Source organism: Echinococcus granulosus (assembly GCF_000524195.1).
Source record: "Echinococcus granulosus chromosome Unknown EG_S00056, whole genome shotgun sequence".
NCBI classification, from domain to species: domain Eukaryota; kingdom Metazoa; phylum Platyhelminthes; class Cestoda; order Cyclophyllidea; family Taeniidae; genus Echinococcus; species Echinococcus granulosus.
In genome coordinates this window covers 130,609-151,896 of record NW_020170436.1, presented here as the reverse complement: position 1 = coordinate 151,896, position 21,288 = coordinate 130,609, and the positions used below count along the sequence as shown (strand labels likewise).

Here is a 21,288-nt window from a genome sequence, read left to right as displayed (position 1 = left end):
TCTACCATTGATTGTTCAGTTTCTGCAACTGCTCTGTCTGTACTTCCACGATTTGCCATAGTCACGTGGGCTCCTTATAATCCTGGCGATACAGACGACAAATTCCTCCATCTGGCGTGAAACACGCTGCTATTTTTTACGCGTCTCTTTGACAAATTTGATGTTTCCTAACTTTTGCTTCCTTGATGATACCTTGTCGGTATTTGGATACTACACTTATGTTCTTACAATGAATTCCTCACCCCACTATGAAAGAAGAAGGAAGGGTACATTCTTCCCTGTTTCTGCGGGCACCAACTAGACACGCTATCTTGAAGGGAAGAAGAAGGAAGAAGGCAACAATGGAGGCAAGTAAAAAACCGAGATAAAAGACATCCGTACTTTTGATCTGGAGTTCCGCCGAGTCCGTTTGGAATGTGGAATACTCCTATAGCAAACCTTCAGGGCTCTTTAAGCCCGTTTTGTCTCGGAGTGAGCATTACTGACGCCCAGTGGACTCTGTGTTTTGAATGTTCGTGACGGCTCACGGTGAGGTATGAGCCACTGCATCCTGTACGGCCTGAGGTGAACAATCGAGCGTCTCGAAAACGGGTATAGAGCAGAGTTTCCCGCACCAACACGGTAGGATTTACCATCTTGGCCTGGAAGCTCCGTACCGTAGCCGTCAAGCCTCCCAATCGTGCAGAGGACGAACTTTTAGGCACTTGAAGCTGTCCCTTCACTTACCGAGGTTAAAAGTTTTGCAGTACCACTAACCTCATTCTCTGATGGTAAATAACTAATACTCTTGAGGTGAATCTAAATCTGGACCTGGTACGTCAGCTTACAGCTCACTGCCCTGACTAAAGCATCTTGCCACTTTCGCAACATTCAGGTCGGTGTGCTGGTAATGCATGTCCCATCAAGGCCACTAATCACGTAGCAAATATGCGAAGACTTCAGTTTTTAACGCGGAGAGGTCATCACTAAGGTGTGACGTGTGAGTGCGTCCCAGTTGGTGAGTGGTGAAGTCTGCTGGAGGTTGAGGCTAAGTCAGGGATAACGTCTGAGTCTGGGGCTGAAAGAGCCCAGATCTGCTGCCGGGATAGTTGGAATCTGAGTCTAGTTAGTCGTACCTACTTATAATAGTGAATTCACCTTGAGCTTGAAGTGACGATTGGAGTGCTTCACGTCCACTCTGCGCCAATCAGAAGTTGGATGGAAGCGAGTAATGCCGCGTTCCTCCATAATATTTGGGGAAAAAATTGCTTGCAATGACGAAAAGGTTTTATGAATTAAAAGTGAACGTTTTTCTGGGGTCGCAGACATCCTCAGATGTTAAGAATCAGTTATGGACTTAACCTCTCACAGACAACCGCACTGGTGCTGGAGGTCTCGATTGAATTTATAAACGGTGGAACTGCAGCCCCACATTTCTTCAAAGGGACTTCATTCATCCATGGTCCGCCTATTCATCTTTGCTATATTCAGGATGCATCCATTCATCTACTACAGACTGGTTCATCTCTCATTTCAGGTCCATCCATTCTTCCATATTTTGGACTGCTTCTAGTATCCATTCACCAATCCATCCATCTATCCATCCTACCGTCCATAATTCGCATCCCCAGATTTCGTGTTTATCCATCCATCCATCTATCTATCTTGTATCTTGCATCCATCTGCCAATTTATTTATTCACTCACCCATCTATCAGCTGCTGCTGCTACTGATTCGGTGGTTGTCAATACTTCTAAGAGGAGACATAGAAGGTAAGTGAGTCGATGTAAGTGTAACCTTGCTTACATCAGTAAGGTCTGTCAGCATCCTGCACTGGTTCTGCGTAAATATTTTACTGCTGGGAGTCCAATTTGGCTTAAGTGATGCTAATTGCTGATAAATCCTCTTTCTCCTCCTTCTGCTCCTTTCTTCCCACCACCCTCATCTGTTTACTTTGCTGCCTAAGCTAGGGAAATTTTAGATTCCACATTAAGGTTTAACAAGTTTGTTGTATTGTCTGTTATAATGTAGTCGGTTTACTCCATCCACACAATACATGACTAGAGTATGAAGCCGAAACTGTCAGCCTGCGCGAGGCTGGGCCTGGACAGATTGTGCATTCCAACCTAGGGTTCCCACAGTTCTATCCCGTATCATGTAAGCCGCACATAAAGGCAGAAACAACGGCTTATTTAGAGACGCTGATGTCCGGCGTCCGGGTCGCAAGTGTGCTTCAACATCAGATGCAACGACGAAGCCATCAAACTATGCGCGACACATACACCAACGGAATACGATGAACCACTTCATAAGTTTTTTGTACGATGAATATTCACCCTCTCACAGCTACAGAGGTCTAACACCTTGTCTGCCAAAAAGAGGACAGGAGGAGAGTGTTAGAAACCCAACTCGCATTCCCAACCATCTCGACTAACATGGCGGCATTTGTAATATTTCCAACGTCCCACCGTCCTCTGAGCCCACACTTTGCACAGCTGCCTCCACCTCCAGATTCACCTATTCACGGATTCCTTTCCATCCAGGGGAGTCGGTTCATCTTACTGGCATGCACACATGTTCCACATGTGACTCCATCGTTCAACTAGACGTAACATCATGGCAAATTTGTCAAGTGACAAGGAATAAAATTAGCTGCTACGCCAGATGCCGTTAAGAGGAGCATACGAGAATCATGCTCAACAGACAAACTTCAAGGATGCAACAGGTGGAGAAATCTTCCTTTCCTCTGAACGATGAAGGAATTTTTGTTCTGTAAATAAAGGTAGCCACAGGAAGGTTTTATGCCATATTTGAGGAAGGGACTAAACCTCTCCTCGCCTTGATGTAAACCTACTCCTCAAATAGTGACTCAGGAACCTGTGGGCTACAACGACGTTGGAATCCAAATGACGGACGGAGGGCACCAAAGAAGTCACAACTTAACGGCGAGGGCTCTTTTATCCCTCATAAAAATTCCAGATGCCTGCTTTGTCAATTTTTTTAAAGAGAAAACGTAGGGGCGAACAGACAGGTGGACAAAAGTAACGTTGAATTAGCAGGACTACAAAATTCATCCACAGTGGCACCTCAAAAAGACACTGATAAACTTTTCCTCAATTTACTTTGACATGTGGTTGCAAGATAGGCACTTTAGTTAAAAGTAGTCGAAGATTTAACCAACCACATCTTGAGAAGAGGAAAGACCCTGATGCACCTCAAGAAAGGAGAATGATTGCAATCACGCCAAGGTAGAGAAGGTGCGGAGAGAGTATTGTTGATTCAGAGGTCCTTCCTGCCTCCTTGTCTTCTTCCTCCACACCTTTTTCGTTTTCAGCTTCTTCCATTTCAGCACCATTAACAACAAAATGCGGCTGTGAGTTCATACTTGACTTCACTGTCTCAACAGTGATTTCCATCGATGCAATCAATTTAGGGGCCTCTTCTGCCTCCTCCTTTTCGTCTTTTCCCTCTTCAGCTCCTTCATCTTCTTCCTCGATTGGAAGATCTGTAGGGTAATTCGACACGTGCATTGCCTTCAAAGGGTTTGTTGATGCAGAAGGAGGAGGCTTTGAGCTCGTATCTGACTTCGCCACCACAGTAGTGCTCCTTTTCGGTGTTGTTGATGTCGCCGTCGCCGTCATGGTGACGGCAGTAGTAATTGTAGGTCCAGCTGTTTGTTGAATGGGCTCTTTTTGGCCTCTAAAAAAGGAAAAATAATTTTACCACCTCTGTATGACCCTCCAGATGTGTAAGGTGACAATTTACTTATTCAGCCTGGTATAGACACACGGAGAGGTTGGCGGGCACTTGAGTTTGTATCCACGGAACACATACTTTGATCGCACAGCCAAAGTTGGTATTGTTTGGTTGCACCACCTACATAGAGAAGGCGAGGTGGTAGGAGACATGTGGAAGAGTTAAGATGCTTGAATAGCGGGAACGTACTTGCCTAAAATGCTCACAGGGGGAGGCAGTGCATTCCCCTGTAGCTGGATTGTAGTTCCGTCTCCCACTTGACATGTGGTACCTCCACTTATCCACCAAGGAGTCGAAGAGAGGTGTTGCGATCACAGTACTTCCCAGATTGGCGAATCTGGGATCTGTCGGAGGAGCCTTTTTGCATGCGTCCACCCACTGCTCCGCAAGCCTCTCCAAGTCTTTAGAATAGTTCTGGGTGAAAAGTGGAAGAAAAGCTTAATTAGTGTCATATTGACGCTACTGCCGTTTTGACTGTAGATTAAGCCTTTCAGAAAAGTGGCAAAGTGACAATTCTTTTAAAATTTTGGAGTTGCGTGACCTGCTGAAAGTGGAAAAGCGCAAAAGAAAAAGGGAATGACAAATTCCAAAAGCAGCGATAAGATGCAACATGAGGCAATTTACTCACTAGAGGAGCCAATATCCTGCCAGAAAAAGTAAAGTTGCCATGAGTAGATTCATGAATCTCAATCAGGGCAGCCTTCGCCTCCTCTGTCTGCTTGTTAGCGCATGCATATGACAGAAGAGCCAGAAAGAAAATAAGAAATTTCATGACTTTGGTTACCTCAAAGACCTACTGTTCCAATTGCCTTAATATAGGAGCAAGGTTAGTGTTCTCTACTTCCCCTTATGTAGGGTGAGCCCACCTTGACACCGATAAATGCACAATCAATTAAGTGATTTGTGTCGCGAAGTGCGCAACATTTTGGCAGCAATCGTACAAATGTGCTGTTTGACAGGTAACCTCCTCCCTGCCTTCTGTGTACCCGCATGGTTGGAAGGGGTGCAAATCATACGTACACACTTACATTGTATCTAAATCGGCTATAAAAATAGCATGCGCATCTCTAGAGGTTGACATGAAATTTCGCCTCAACTTGACAATAGAAATACTGCTTAGGCATTTAAATACGATGAAAAACGCCATCGGTTACACTGAACAACTCCATAAATAAATTGCTGCCTAATTACAGTTCATACTTTTTTGATTACCTAAAGAAGTGCGTTTTTGATCCAAAAATTGGCCATGATTTTGGGTGGTGTGGTAAGTTGCGCAAATCCACGCTCAAACCTCCGAAGACGCAGGATGTAAAGCGCCTTTTTGCTTTCAAATCGCTAAATAAGGCTTAATTCGGTCGTTTAAATCTCTCCACCACTTGTGATAATGAAAAAGCTCGCAGACAGCTGGCTGCACATCTGTTACTTTAATCTGCTAGTATTCGTAAATTAAAGAACTTTTGAAGCAGCATATTTAAGGGCTGAAGATACACCTGAAAATTGCTAATTTATGCTGCTAAATATGGAACCCTTTATTCTTATATTTTAACTTTGGATTAAATTGTTTTATATAATGCAGAACATGGAAACCAGGTCGTCTATGTCCGACCGGGCCATTAAAATATACTGCATCACTTTGTGCACAAAAGGTTTCGTACTTCATGGTACGTTAAATAAATACGAGGGCATTTTTAAGAGGTGTATGGTTTTCTCTTTGTGACCAATGAATAGCTGATGAGCATAGCAATAGAATCCTTGGTATTTTTTTGCTCTAGCCCGGTTTCAGCCTGCTAGATGGAGTAGACTTACCACCTTTTAGCAGACATTATGAATTGTAACAATTTGTGACTAATACGGCTGGTCTAGATTTTTCGGAGAATTAAACTTTACCTCCCCTTTTGTCGCTTCCGAAGCAACAGCGGTAGTTTGTTAATGGGATCGGTCGCTTGGCCATTCGCCATTCCCTAATGCCTTTTAAATGGATCTTTTGTAATTGATCATACAATAAACAACTTCTCTGTGTACAGGCGCTTTTAGTGCTCTTTGAATAATGTTAGTGGGTGGCAGTAAGGTATGAAAATGTCAAAGAAGTGCGCAAATATCTTTTGACCCACCGTCAGGAGTTTCGGCAAATCCGGCAAAAGGCTGGGCTGTCATGGAGTTGCGAAAAGACAGCGGAAGAAAGTAATGTGACGGTGTAAGAGTCTTTCTTCATTTATCTCCATAAGGAGCAATAAAGTGAGGAATAAGAGGGAATGGCTACGAGGTTTTACAGAAGGCTGTAGTGAGATGGTGGTTAGAAACAAAACAGGAGGTGTCAGTTCGCCTCTTTTTTTTCCTTTGCTAAAAATTATTTAACTAAAGCTGGGTACTTCTCTGGGTTATAATCACTTAAAATGTTCTGTTTCTGCGGCATTTGATGTTTTTAGTTCAAATATTTTCCGTGGGATAATGAAGGAAAATCTCAGGTAGGTGTGTTTTTGCTTTAGATTATGGCTACATATACAAGGACGGTTTCGCATTGCCGTCAAACCTCAACCCCTCCTCCACTGTTTTGTACTGAAAAGTACGTTTTTGGCCTTTAATATCTGTTGGTGCGGAACCCGAGAGAAGAACACTGGACTTCGCTAACTCACTTCCATAAGGATTTTGGAGTAGTAAACTAACAGTACTTGGTTTATTGTTTGGCGAAAAGTACTCGCATTCCTTGTCAGCTACTTCAGGTGATGTGCTGGCGGCTCGAATTGGGGAAATAGCTCTGTTATTTGCAGAAACGGGCCAATCAGTTTGACCAAGACCGCCATAGTTTTCATGTCACCTTTAATAACTGAGAGTCGTTCACCAAATTTAACGTCGAGCTGCAGCTGTTGGTGTCGTGGTTCACACAAAGGCTGCTACGTGCTCCACTGATACAGCCTTGAGTGTAACTACGTAGGCACTTTAGCCTGGGGGGGCTGTACTTTCGTTCAGCTGGTAGTTGAAGGCATGGGGCTCCTGAATTTTCCAGACAAAAGGTCTTATTAAGGCAAATCACGTAATTTATTCCACTAAGGACTATTAATGGCACAACTAGGAAAAAAAGGAGAGTTAGCAAAGCATTGAGATGAACATTGGAAATACATAGTCTCCGTAAGGGTGCGGATAACCATGCTCAAAGCTGAAGGAGGACGCAACGAGTCTACAACTTCATGCGAAACGTGACTTGAGCATACCAGTTATCCAGTGCATAAAGGCCATTAAATTTAAAATAAGCACATAGGGCATCTGTAAGATAGTAAAATGGTCCTTCATCTAGCAGGAAGCTGAGAATTTTTATCAAACGAAGCGATGTAGGACGGACTAGTCACCAAAATGGAACGGCGCAAAGGAAGATAGTTACTCAAGACATGCTGCATCACCTTATTAAAAGCAACAAAACATGCCTAGACTATACGTAAAAAGGTGAGAATTTCATTGCTGCCAATTTAAGCACTTAAAGGTGGTGAAATGGTTTTCAAAGATCAACGAAAATGCCTGAAGGCTTGAGTTGGAATGAATTGAGACCTATAGTACGCAAAAGCAAAAAGGCAAAAAAAAACAACTGCACAAAAAGGAGATCAATTTTAATCCAGGTAAAAATGTAAACATTTTTTCCGAAGCGAATTTCACTACAACAATATTGCGCCATTGGCTAAAAGATGTAATACTACGACATCCATAAAAATGGACTTTACGGTGTTTTTAAAGCAAAAAGGCCTACAAATGAAATCAGCTTTGTTTAAGTTACTTGTCTATTTGTCGCTACTTTAGAATAATCCTGGCACCTGCTTTGCGGTTTGTGCAAACATGTGTGAAGAAAAAACCCGTTACTCACTGGTTGTTCAAAACTTACAGGTACTTAATCTTGTTTTTATTAACTTACTTATCAGAAGAAGGGATACTCGCTTTGTTTCTATGTATAACACAACAAGTTGTTTCGGTTTAAACTAAACAGATTTTTATACTTCCTTCCAAAACTAGGAGGTAGTTGGAGATGCAGAGTTACGTACGATTCTTCAAAACAGTGACGGGAAGGTGCTCGAGGTTTACTGGGGTACTGCAACCACTGGTAAACCACACGTGGCTTACTTTGTGCCTATTTGCAAAATCGCCGACATGTTGCACGCCGGTGTCAAGGTCACCGTACTCTTTGCTGACCTCCACGCCTACCTGGATAACATGAAGTCACCCTGGAGCATCCTCTGTCACCGAGCCACCTACTATGAGACTGTTATTAAGGCCATGCTCGAATCTGTTGGCGTGAGACTCGACCAACTTCATTTCGTTCGCGGTTCGGATTATGAACTGTCTAGGTGATTGTACCTCCTGTTTTTTTATTTGTTTTACCATAATTTTACCTTGATAAATAGTTTGAACTATTGTTATTCGAATTATTATAGGCAGTAGAGCTGAGACAATTAAATATACCATAGTTTTCTCATTTCAAACGCAGCATGGACTTTATCTGAAGCTTGTAAAATTTTGCCAAATTCTTTATTCCCATTCTCATGCCTATCCGTTGTATCTCATCTCCTCTTTTTGGTCGTTTTGGGTCGCATTTTATGTCCTGTGGTTGAGTTTGCTTAGTTCCTAAGCATTCCGTTTGCTCTGAGCTGATAAAATGCTTTAAGATGAGCGCTTTATCCTAAATATTGCCTCAATCAACGTCGCAACGTCCAGCTCTCTGGATTGCGCCCATTTCTCTTCCTAGTTTTTGCCGCCTTTATCTCCTTTTGCCTCCTGGTTGCTTCTACCAAGCCGCTATCATTTGACCTCTTCATGTACTGATTTAGTCTTCTCTATTTATACGCTCCCGGGCTTCCCCCACTTTTTTAACTTAACTTTATGGATTGTTAGCCAAAAGGCCTTGTTTTCTTATTTTGTTTGGAGTTTTGATTCTCCAAATATTTGCTTTTCCCGTTTCATCCATTTTGGATCACTTTCATCCCTTTTTAAGGTTATTTTAACTCCTACTTGCCTCGGTTGCTGTGTTCTCTCTGTGTTACTAAATATGTTAATTTTTGTTCAGGATTTCGATTCTTCTATTCCCCTTGTGTTGCCCGTTGTTTATTAACTTTGTTCCACTTTGTCTACCTTACTTGCCCACTTATAATCTCTTTTTTACACCTAATGTCAATTCATTGTCATACCTTTTCATTGTCTTACCTTTTTCTGCATTGTCTGCTACTTTAACATGGAGGGTCATCTTTGATCCTTTTGTCATAAGTAGGTTTTCTTGAAACGTCACGATATCTCTTTTTCATCTGACAGATTCTGTTACTAACTTCACTTTAACCAACTACGAAAATGCTCTTTTAAAATGCGTACTTCATTTCGGTTTCTTTATTCTCCTCTTTTGTTGTTTGCTCCAACTCAGTTGTTCGCTCAGCATAATGACACATACTGGGCGTTGGTAGATGGACAGGGCGATCCTTATTCTTCACTTTCTCAAAACTAACAAAGGTCAATTAAAGGCCTCAGGTACCTATTTCTTTATTTGTGAGAACCTTCATTTGCGATGCAGGGCTGGCTCTCTACCTCATGTCTCAATATGGCAAATTTTAAGCTTGTCTTTAGTTCCTTGCGCCTATCATTTATCAAACTTTCTTTGTAATTTTGAAGCATTACACAGTCAAATGTTGTGGATGGATTGTTGTTTTGTTTTTCTCAAACAGACTGTTGAGCCACTTAATCAAAATTTGATTTTACCTGGCTTTCTCTGTCAATTTTTTCGCCTTTTTTGTCAGCAAATATTATTCTCCGTACCCTGATACATGGTTTCCTCAGTTAATAAGCTTTGCAACTGCTTTCAGTCTGTTTAAAACTGGAAGATTTGCATTCGATGGAGCGTTTTATCGCAGCTGTTGGTAGGACTTTTGTCAAGTCCACGCAATGGCCGATGAGACTCTGAAGGATGACTTTTGTTCTAATTCGATGCCTTAAAATTTGTCTCTATCTCCACGGGAGAAATAGCTCCCTTTCCCCCTCGCAGTCCGTCATCTTCAAATGGTTTTTGATTACCAGCTCTTCGGCCATCCTTCCACTATTTTGCTGCAGTTTCGGCACCTCGTCAATTTTTGTTGATCAAATCTACGCTTTAGTTGTCGCCTCATGGCTTGTTTTCCCCTACAACTGCCCTTCCACCCCCAACCAACCGATCGTTTGCTAAGTCCTTTAGAATAGTCATCGAAAATCTCCCCCTTTGTTTCCGGATTTATCTTATTACATACCAGAAGATTTACAAATGAACTTATTTAGCTCAAACAGCCGATAATCGGCGGATGACTTCGAGTAAATTCTTTCTTTCTGTCTTCAAATCTGTTGGCTTGTGTTTTAGCAGCCAATGTTACCTTTATGTTTATTCCCTTCTTCCTTTGCTTACATTGGATTTAAAATCACTGTTTGGCCGTGAGGTTACATCAGTCCGGCGCTTTTAACGTTATTTACGTCTTTCCACTTCGATTGAGCCCGCCATCAGTAGCCCTTGTGATAAAACACTGGGAGAGTGCTTTTGTAGGTTGATTACACTCTTGCTCTTTTCTCAAGTTCACTTTTTGTTTGGCCTACTTGTTCCCTATATCATTTCCTCCTCGATGTGGCGGGGGCTCACTTATTAGGTGTCGATTGGTTGTTGTCACTCCACCCTTATTTTTTTTAATAAAAATTACGTTTACTTCTTTGGCCCCTTTGCAACTACATTTTTAACTCACTTTTGCCAGCCATTGTGAAATGTTGGGAAAGTAATGGATAAATTTGCTTCGCAAACTGATCACTTCATAGACCGCTGCTATGCTTCATCACCCCTGTCTTCTTTGAAGTGGGTGACCTCGCAGGAAGCACGTTTTCTATCACTTTACAATTCATCAGTCTTCAGGTGCCTCTCATTTTTTCTCCCCCCCTTCCCCCACTTTCGGGGGATAATTCGACTAATTTATGAGAAATTTCCAGGGGAAGAGGAGATTGATGACTTTGTAATGTGTGAAGTCTTGATCAAGCATACCGGCGGCCTTTCCCTGTGCCGAGCTTCAGATCTGATCCATCCGGCTGGTTTGGTTCTCACGTGCGTCGGTTGCTCTTTACGTGGTCTGTTTTGGTCATCAGCTTGCTATTTTACGTGCACCAGGACGTTTACCCCAAGTAATGGCTTTCGGAACCGCTTTTGCTTTGATTGGTTGTACCAATTCGCGGGTCTCTTGAGTTGCCGGAAAAGAGGACGCTTGATTCCCCCTTGGTTCCTTGTCCGTGGGCTGTCAACCTGGCTGTGATGTAACCTTCCTTTCCAGCTCTTGAGTTAAAGACGAGGTATGAAAAGACTGACAGGTGGCTTTGTTGGGTCAATTTGTCCCCTTAACATTCGCCTTCGTTTTATTTGCCCTCTTCACATTCCCTCCCACGGTGGCCAATCTCCATCCTCCTCCTTCGGGTCTTTATATGCTCTAGATGCCGTAGGTTTCTCCTCATTTGGTTGCTTCTACGAAGCCACTGCTGGCTGGTTTAGTTTTTTCGGCTCCAGAGGTGGTTAAGTCCGTTTTTTTCAAACTTCAGTTCACCATCCTCGCAATTTTCTGTACAAATTTAAGCTTCAGCATGCATTATCCTAGCGGTCGACCTTTACTAAAGACCTTGGAATCTGAAGGATTGTTTAGATCCTTCACATTTTTTACACTAAATTCCGCTTTACCAACAATTCTGATCCGCCTTTGTAGTCGTCAAATGTTTGCTTGGTGCCTATGGCTCGATGGGTGAAGTTATCTCCCCATTCCGTTGCCTTCTGTAGGGCTTCGAAGCCTGTCATGAGTAATATTTAAAATCTTCTGTCAAATTCCCCTCTTTTGATCAGTACCTCTTGAAATTCTGTTTCCTCAGCGTATTTTGTAGTGAAAGGAGGGGGAGAGGTTGTCTCACCATCAAAAATCCCGGCGTTTGTGCTGTAAGTGCAGAGCCCACATCGGGCAAAGTTCCTTTATTCAAGCAAGCAAGTAATTTTACGCCTGGAATAGCTCATGTTCCTTCCATTTGGAAGAGGACATGAAGATGTAAAAGTAGGCAATGTTGAAAGCGAGGCAAGAAGAGAAAGAGAAGTTTTATGCAGTGAGACTCCACTTACCTACAGAAGTGAAGTAATAACAGCACTTCTGACTATCTTTGACCCTTTTCTTATCCTTTGGGGACGCGCTAAGCCCCTACCCAGGATTTGGTACATCGTCCGTCCTGATACTACTTATGTCAGCAGTAGTAGGGATAAGTAGTTCTTGTCTCGTCCTGGTGAAACACAAACTTCTCGATGGAGATGTTTTTACGGCACCATTGGCGTCAGTAGTGGCACTGGTTATTCTTTGTCTTTTTCTGAAAGAGTGGGGGGAACTCGTTAAATCTTACGTACCTATGCTACCATGGTCCTGAGTCGTTTATTTTCCTTAACTTTGTGGCCCCGGGGATTGATGTGCAGAGCCTACAGTGAGGACGTCTATCGCATTTCGGCGGACACCAGCGTGCGCGACGCTCGGAAGGCGGGGGCTGAAGTGGTAAAGCAGGTGGCCAATCCCCTGGTCTCCGGTCTCCTCTACCCCTTGCTGCAGGCCCTGGACGAGGAGTACCTCCATGTAGACGCTCAATTCGGTGGGGTGGATCAGCGCAAAATCTTCGTCATGGCCGAACGGGTATGTAGGCAGACTGACATAGCGTGGCACTGAAACTTGGTCGACTTAGTTGCCACCGTGATAGGTGGATCAATTAACAGATAAGCAGAGATTCAAAGCATCGCCTAATCGAGGGTGCGGTGTCTACAATTGTTTAGTAGAGATTTGCTGAATCGACGAACGTAATGATTTACAGTGACTTTTTCCCTTAACAATAACATATTAATTGGTTCGGTAAATGATTTACCAAACGGACGCCTAAACTACCAAACGGCTTAGTTGACGTCTTTCTCACCCTTTCGTTCATCTGCACAGATCCTACCACGGCTGGGCTACCGTAAGCGCATCCATCTCATGAACCCCATGGTGCCCGGTCTCACTGGAGACAAGATGTCCGCCTCTGAAGCCGCCTCCAAGATAGACCTCCTCGAGAGCAGTGCTAGCGTTCACGCCAAACTCGCCACCGCTGCTTGTCCACCCGGTCAACGCGCCGCCGAGGGCAACGGTGTCCTCGCCTTCATTAAATTTGTCATCTTCCCTCTCGTCAACCTAGCCGCATCCGGTTCTGGTGCGTTGAATGCCCTACCAGTCGTCCACCTTTTAAACAGTGCGTCCTCATTTATCTATCCTGTATCCATCCAGTGCGGTAGTTTGGTGTAGTGTGGTGTTAGGTTTTGCTTTGAGACGGACCCTAGTGGCGAATGCCCTAATGCATTCTTTCCCCCCATTACCATAGGCGTGAAGGTAGGAGAAACGCACTTTGCTACCTTCGAGGAGCTGGAAGATGCCTACGTGGCAGGCGTGGCAGGGGTGTCTCCAGAGACTCTGAGGGCGTGCATCTTTGACCATCTAGATCCACGCATAGAGGTGGTTCGTCAAAGATTTACGGAACCGCGGTTTTCTAAGCTACTGAGTGATGCATATCCCGCTGATGAGGCCATGTGTGCCGAGAAGCACGCTTCAGGTGGGGCAAATTTTCATTTATTTTGTCCTTTGAGTGAATTACTCAAGTCTTTAGCCTTTTTTTTCGGTCTCTGGTTTGGGGTGTACGTCCCTTGTTGGCAAGAAACTCTACTTGTTGCCAAGCCCTATCCCATTCACTTACTGCCATTGTTCCTTACCACTTTGAGTAACGACACCTAGGCTGCACTGGTCCACTATTTCGGTGAAATGGAGAGTCCCTGTTTGACGGGAACACTCCTTGTACCAAGAGCCGATAGCTGGAATCGGACACCTTTATAATCCTGCAGTATGAATGTTGTAGCACGGTCGGTTGAACCACCGCGTAATGATGTGTCAGATCCAAGCACCTCCATTCAACTGTCTCTCTTTCTCCAGAATCCGCTGGTTCTTCACTCACCGCCACATTTAAAGATGACCGCCTAACCGCTCTCAAGAGTTGTCTCTTCTCAACTGAATCCCAACTGCCTTCACTGGATGCTACCTCCATGCGGTCCGTTGCAGACATCCTGACGCTCAGGCCTGAGGCTCTAAAGTCTTTGAAGCCCCGACGAGTGCTCCGGTGTATGTGGTCTATCGCTCCTGCTGGAGTGCCGCATCTGGGCCACACGTTGCCTCTGCGAATACTTGCCCAACTTTCGCGCATTGTGGGGATTCATGTAAGTGTCTGGCGGGGGCTCTTAGCCCTCCTTACTCACGTCACAGATATGTGTCGCATGTTTTATCAACTTTCAAATCTGATGCCTCGAGAATTTGGACCCTTTGTAAGTCTTAGACGGGAATTTCACGTTAGATTTTGGCATAATGCCACCTATTCTGCCAATTAAAGTGTTCTAGATGCAGGGAAATCCCATTTATCTGGCAGTCTGTCTGATTGAAAAATGAACGAATTTTGTTTTCCCTAAACTGACCTCGATCTTCCTCCTTAACCACTTCAGGTGATCATCCTTATCGACGACATTGGTGCCTTTTTGGAGGGCAACTGCCCGTGGGAAGCTCGTGAGTCCCGCTGCGCCCTCTTCGAGAGAGTCCTCCGTGCCGTCTTCAAAGCCTTCGCCGGCGACGAGAAAGCTCTCACCATCGTTCGTGGCCACGACTTCAAATGTGAGGGGTAGGTGACTTCCCAATCCACCTGTCTATCAGTCCATTTGCCCAGGTGGTGTATTTACTCCAGTATTTTGTCATTTATGGTTGATTTGCAAGTTGGGTTGATAGTCGCTTCCTAACTACTTGCCGGTTTCAGTAGTATTTGTGGACCTGGTATTGATCTGTTTTCTGTCTGACACTACTATCGTTGATTTCAGTAATATGCTATGCTCAGTGTACTGTTTTTGTCGCCTCACCAGTGTCTCTACAAGACAGTTGAAATTATGACTTCGTTTTCCATGCTGAATTTATGCTCTTATCATTATATCCCCATTTATCAGCACAAAATTCTGGAGTATATGCTGACCTTTGACAATCATAACTAGTACGCACTGTTAGCCTTCGGAACCACGAAAGCCGTCACCGTGTATACTTCATCCACATAGCCGCAGAAACAAAGTTTTTTGTTGGGAGGGAGGGTAGACTGCTCAACTGATCACGTTTGTGAGGATTTTACCGAATCTTCACTAGGAAGATAAAGCGAAACCAAAACTTCGTACAGAATTTGCATTATCAATTGTAAGTAGCATTTGAAGGTCAATATGCACGCATATCCTGTAATGCTGCTAAGAGCATCATCAGATAGACGGCGTGTACATTAGCGATTTTAAGCAACCGATGAGGTGTTCATTAAAACTTAGTCGGAAAAATAAGGCTTTATTGACAGTGCGGAAAACGATGGGAGGGTGGAAGGCTGAGTACAGGATCAAAACGAACCTATTTCCTGCAGTCGGCTTTCTGGGTACTAAGTGGAAATTCACTGGAATACTTTAAGGTCAGGTCACTCATTCTAAAGCATATTTTACTGTATTCCATGCAGAAGGATGACACCTAGTGCGTGTCCCAAACCACGATAGTAGTGAGCTAAAACAGTCAATTAGTTGGCTACTGCTTGTAAGTGTCAGCAGTGCTCGCATGAGCCATAGATGGCCCGTGTGCTCCTCACCGAGTATCACCAGAAGCCAAGCGGATCCTCACTGCTCCCGCAAGCGACTGTTCTTGGTTGCCTAGCCCTTTAAGTTTGTGTGTCTTCCCTTGGACGTCTCGATCGGCAGCCTTGAGGGAAGATACAGCCATTACTCAGCTTACTGAATTGCTGCTGAATACATGAAATAAATCCAAAAGCAATGCTATGGGACCATATGGATCCACGTTCTGTTTTCTAAGTAGCTCTTGAAGACGATGATGCGTAGACATTATTGAACGCCACTAGGTTAGTGCTTCAAGGTGCTTGTCAATGGTCAGTCAAGAAAATCCGTTATCATTGCTGGGTTTTAATGTTTTCAAAAAGAGCCCAATTGAGCTACTTATAAGTCTTGTGGCCTACTTCAGTAGTGTGTCTAGCCACGTTTAACCTGTGCAGCGATTGTATGCACCCTATCACAGCAAGAGTGATGGACTAGGACAGTGCATTGACCTTATAGACATTACAACCGAAATTGGTGCTCGATGCTTATCATTAATCATTGATGGATCCTCTCCACGGTACTACTTATAACTTGATCGACGAATTTCAGTAGCATATTGAACTTTGTCTAATCCGAGTACTTCGCGCAGCTATATCAGCCGGTTACAGTGATCGCTTGTCCTGATTAGGTCCTAGAATGCTACTGAAGTCAGTGCCGCGCTTTATAAGTAGTGCATAAAGAATGCTGCATGAAGTGATGTTCGGGCACCTGGCGATGGGTGATTTACCACCCCATTGACAATCGCTTTTAGGTCTTACATGTTAGACCTCTACCGATTGGTGAGTCTAGTACCCGAGAAGGAGGCTTTTGACTGCAGTGGAGCCACAACGCCCTCGTCGCAACGGCAGGAACAGGCAGGTGATGCGAGAGGAGAGGGGGAGGAGGAGGGTAGTGGACTCAATCTCTCCGCTCTCCTGCTCCCTTGCACCGCCCTCCTTGACGCCTACCATCTTGAGGCGGATCTGCGTCTCTCCAGCCCTCGCTCCGTGGAGGGACAGGAGAAGTTTGCTAAACAGGTTCGTGATTTGGAGGATCTTTCATTTTTTACTAGTAATCAAAGTTCTCTTTTGTGGCTTGGTGATATTCCGTGAATCGGCGTGTTGTTTTCAAAAGCTATCCCAAACTCACACTTTGCTCCAAAAGGAGATTCATAATCCTGGCTCTTGACCACACGGCGATGACCAGCTAGCGCCAAGGTTTGAAGAAGAATGCAACAGCGCTTCCAAGTTCATGTTTAATCTGCAGTTGAGGCAAGAGCGATTTACTTCTCCATCGCAGTGGTTCCGACCTCGGGACCTTAATTACGAGTTTCCACCGATGGTATGCATCCCTCCCGTTGGAAAAGACTGAAGTGGTTTCATGGCCACCCAGGTGATGTTGGGTCGTCAAGGCAAGGGCTCCCTGCCTTTAGGCGATTTCTCTCGCATCCACATTTGTTTATTAGAGCAAAACCTTTCTGCTTTTTCTACCTCGTCCATTTATTGAAAGATCTTGTACTGTTGAAACTGTACTCGGGTGTTTGGATTATTCATTGCGATTTTGGCTGTCCGCATCGGTTCTACGGCGAAATCACTCTTTAAAATAACGTGCTTGTGGGTTCCTGAAGTGTCATCCAATATCTTCGGTTGTGAAGCTGACATCAACTATTGAAAATGTGTATCTTAGAAGTTTTGATGATTCCTTGCGATAAATAAATAATTAAATCAAGTGAGAAGATCGCTCTGTATTACTCTTGAGTCGCTAATTTCCTTTTCGGTAGTATATCTGCTCCTCCCTGCTTTGAAATTTGTTCTCTTTATGCTTTCAAGTACGATGCACGGGGGTGTGTGTTACTCAGCTCCTTCGATGGTGGGATCCTCATTTAAGCAAGTCATTCGATTCGGCTGTTTTCCACTGTTCTGCTTTCCAGTTCCTTCCGCGTTTTGACACCTCGCATTCACCACCCCTCTTTGTCCCCCACGCCCTCCTGCCCGCACTAATCACCGGCACCGCCACAGAAGAAGCAGCCGTCATGACGACTTTTGTCCCGCCGCTGCGTGATCCTCGGATGGCCCAGTCGGCGGCCGCGCAAGCGGTGGGACGGGTAGCGTCGGAACGCTGTCTTCCTCTGATCGAACCACCGCCCCCAGGTGTCCCCGCCATCGCCTCGTCCCTCATCCTCCCCGGTCTCAAGCGACGCCTCAAACAGGCTTTCTGCCAGCCGGGAAATGTTCACATTAATCCTCTGTTGGAGATATTCAAGGCCGTGGCACTGCCTGAACTGGCTCCCGGAGGTACTCACATGGTTCATTTGTGACCATGATTTAAAGTGATCCGCCATTGTTTGCCTCGGTTTTCATGCATCAAATACACAGGTTCGACAGTCCACAGCTAATAAACCTGACCAAGCTAACGGTACGGCTACTCACGTCTGTAGAGAACCTCGTCCTGCCCAGACCTGAGCAACACGGCGGTCCCATCACTCTGACTCCCAGCGAGTACAATGGCGCCAGTTGTCATTTAGACGATCTCTTCGCCAACGAGGTCTGGCACCCAGGTGACCTGAAGGCGGCGTTGGAGGCGGCTCTACTTCAGGGTCTTCAACGCCGTCTTGTAGAATACCTTCCCCCCGCCGACCTCAGCCGCCTCATCGATGATGCTTTCCCTGTGCCCGGCAAAAAATCCAAAAAGGCAACCCCTGGGAAGTCAAAATACACCGAAGTCAAGACTGTGGACAATGTCAAGGAAGGCAGGTTGAGTAAAGGGTAGATTTAGAGTTTACCAACGTCTGGATCCCGATTCCATCGCTTTACTCTTCAATAGAATGAACCTTTCCTTCTTTTCTGTCATTTTTTCTAGGTGAAGAGCGGAAAAACGCCGCAAAGTTGGACGAATTCGATCCCAGCCTTCTCGAAGTGAGGGTCGGTGAAGTGGTGGACGTCAAGCCAGTAAGTTGAATGCTTTATGAGCCTCCCCTTTCAAGCGATCTCCTTCTTCGTATTTCGCCTGCATTTAAAGCACCCGATATCAGCCGACTTCAATGTCTGTCGTGTCGCCTTTGACGCGGGAGCGAAGGACAGGGTCTCCGTAATTGGACTGCCTGCCGAGGCTTTGATGCACAAGAAGGCCGTCTTTCTGACCAACCTCAGGCCCTGTGATATTGGCGGCGTCACTTCGGAGGTAGGCTAAGCCAGAGGGGAATCAATTTCTTGTCTCAATTGGTCAGTTGACCCATGACAAGTGTCTCGGCCTCCTTACCTCCTTCTCTCGACCCACAGGTCAAGGTAGTGTGTGTGGGCGACAAGGAAATGCTGCAGTGTCCCCATCATACACTCGGCTCGGTGCTGCGTTTCCAGGCCGCGAGGAGGGAAGGAAGGCGTGCCAAGGCTGCCACCAACACTACCATTATCGACCCTGAGGCACATCCCGGCTGGAGGGCCTTCTTTGCTGACGTCTACTACTCCCCTGACGGTGACGGGGCTCTCTGCTGGCGGCAGAATTGGCGGCTGTCTCTCGCGCCATGACTAACGCAAACACTTGTTCACAGTGAACTGCCCATTTGTACAACTTAGCAAACTGTTTTGAAGTGGAATTGGGGTTCTCTCGTCTTGTTTTTGGTCGTTTGGTCTAGTGACGTTGGACTCCATGGTGCAGCCCTCGTGCCTGCAATAGTGATTGGTATCAGTCAAAGCAGATCTGTGGTGGGTTGCAATTTGTGCTCGAGATGTTTGGGAACGTCTTGTCTGTTGTGTCTCTGAAGATTATGGACATGGTTGATGAGGCAACTGGAGCTGGTTTGGGGCGTCGGTAGCGAGGATTACCGGAGAAAGAGCCTTTTATCTGTCGTGTCAGGACTAGCTACTCTATTGCTTTGAAGGTGACCTGAGATGTTATGACTTTGGACTCTTTAACGAACCTTGTGATCTACACCAACGAAGATAATCAAGAGAGTCCGAGATGTCCTGTTGGAAATGAGGGCAGGAGTGCTCACAGAATAGCTTCAAAAGAAGGAACAAAAAATAAAGAATTTTAAGAAACAAATAGGTGCGATTATTAGGTCTTCCTTTTTCATACCCCACGCTGGTTCAAGTTTAATTAAGACAAACAAATTCTCAGCTACTTGTATAAAATCTTTTGTAGTAACATGTTCAAAAGGAAACTTCAGTCCAGGACGAAACCGTCTCGATAATTTAACAAAGCTGTACACTTGGAAGTTTTTTAGCTTTCTTTACTTTTTAAAATTTTTTGCAGCTGGCTGCATTTTTAAGCTTTGCTGAAAGAGCCGCTCCCTTCAAAGCGTTCGGGCTATAATGATATGTGGCGAAGAGCATTTGTAACCCCTTTGATTTCTTTATTATTTTTGATCCAGATCATCAAATTTGGCTAGGCCTAGGATTTGCGAGTCAAATGCTTACATTCTACCCCCTGCTGACGACGTCGTTATCTACAGATCCTCTCCCGATAATCGGTTTTGGTTAAAGACTATCAAGCTGGAACAATGCGACCGCAACGACTTGGCATCCCTCCTCACTTTTATTTCTAATGTTCAGAAAATATCCCCCTTTAGGGTTTTTGCCTGTGATTCCAGTGAACCCCTGACTGACAACGTCCATTTTGGTCTCTTCCTCCCCAAGCTGATTTCCCTCCTCGGCACAGAATTGACTCTCTCTTATCCTCTATGCAAAAGTGGTACTGTCCACGAACTTCTCAAACCGTACTATGTCGACGGAGGTCTTCCTGAGTCCCTGGTGGCCGCTATCTTCTCTCGGGCCGTCAGGAGTTTGAACAAGCTTCACCACCTCGGCTGGATTCATCGAGCCATTTGTGCGAGACATCTTCTGCTTCATCCGTCATCGGAGAACAGTGAAGACTGCCTGGATGTTTCCTTCTGCGGCCTTGGAAGCATAGCTTCGGTCCGACCCCTTGGTAGTATGCTTAATCGTGCTGACCTGCCGGTCATTGATGCGGGGTGGAGAGGCTGGCACTACCAGAACCTCCAGGAGACCGTCTACAGCACCCACCCAGTCGCCTGGTACAGTCCCGAGATGATCGCGCAAGACTTTGAGGGATATGGAAAGCCTGCGGATATCTACAGCCTTGGGATGGCGTTGGCTGAAATGTTCACTGGGATCGCGCCGTTTGTAGGGACTATCACACCCTCGTTAATCTTCCTCAAGAAACTGACCCTCAGGGAGCCGCTTTCGCTGCCTTGTGTAAGTTCCCAATTCGCCCCTTTCTGCGAAAAACTAGGCCAATTGTCTCAGTGACCATTTCTGAATTTGGGTTGGCTCTTAACCAGCTTACAACACCCACCCACGACAGTGTTAACCAACTGGAAGACTGTAGAAGCAGTCTGGATGGATCAGGTAGTAATGATGCAGGTCGAGCAAGGTGAATACACGACGCTGATCCCCGAAACGAGTCCCTCACTTACAGCCACCATCTTTTTAATTTGTCTCCAGTTTGTAGAAAATTGTGACTTCCATCAGTTGCAACTTTCTCACTCGTCATCGTTTCCGTTGAATGCGCTTTTCTGACACCGACTACCTCTTCCCTTACAGCCTCCGGGTCAAGCAGCCAGCGGAGACATGCTCACCACTTTCGAGAGCTGCACTCACTTCGATCCGGACCGTCGACCAACTGCCGAGGACCTCCTCCACACCCCTTGGGTGCAACGTGGTCTTGCCACTCCTCTGAGGGAAAGCCTCCTCACCTCTTTTCGCCAACAATAACTTTGTCGCTACCACTACTTTCAGTGTACATACGCACTAACTTGCCACTTCTACCTTCAACTCGATTCAAAAATCCACCTTCCACTGATAAAAGGTTAGCTTTTCTTTGAGAAA

At 45.2% G+C, this 21,288-nt stretch overlaps 2 protein-coding genes across 2 annotated transcripts; one reads left to right on the top strand and one right to left on the bottom strand. All coding sequences in view use genetic code 11, as the record gives it.

Annotated features, from left to right (window-relative positions):
• Positions 1-3,194: 3,194 nt before the first annotated feature.
• EGR_06393 (hypothetical protein) lies at positions 3,195-4,727 on the bottom strand (the record flags this gene model as incomplete). Its single annotated transcript, XM_024495642.1, has 4 exons — positions 3,195-3,676; positions 3,814-3,855; positions 3,942-4,149; positions 4,602-4,727. The coding sequence occupies 4 exons, from the start codon at positions 4,725-4,727 to the stop codon at positions 3,195-3,197; spliced, it is 858 nt and encodes a 285-aa protein (XP_024349918.1).
• A 2,830-nt stretch (positions 4,728-7,557) lies between these two features.
• Positions 7,558-21,174, top strand: EGR_06392 (Tyrosyl-tRNA synthetase, cytoplasmic; the record flags this gene model as incomplete). Its single annotated transcript, XM_024495641.1, has 15 exons — positions 7,558-7,605; positions 7,732-8,063; positions 12,200-12,410; positions 12,705-12,957; positions 13,126-13,353; positions 13,728-14,008; positions 14,288-14,460; positions 16,215-16,479; positions 17,373-17,736; positions 17,880-18,200; positions 18,302-18,390; positions 18,461-18,622; positions 18,721-18,950; positions 19,812-20,655; positions 21,004-21,174. 15 exons carry the CDS (start codon positions 7,558-7,560, stop codon positions 21,172-21,174), a joined length of 3,972 nt encoding a protein of 1,323 aa, XP_024349917.1.
• Positions 21,175-21,288: the final 114 nt, after the last annotated feature.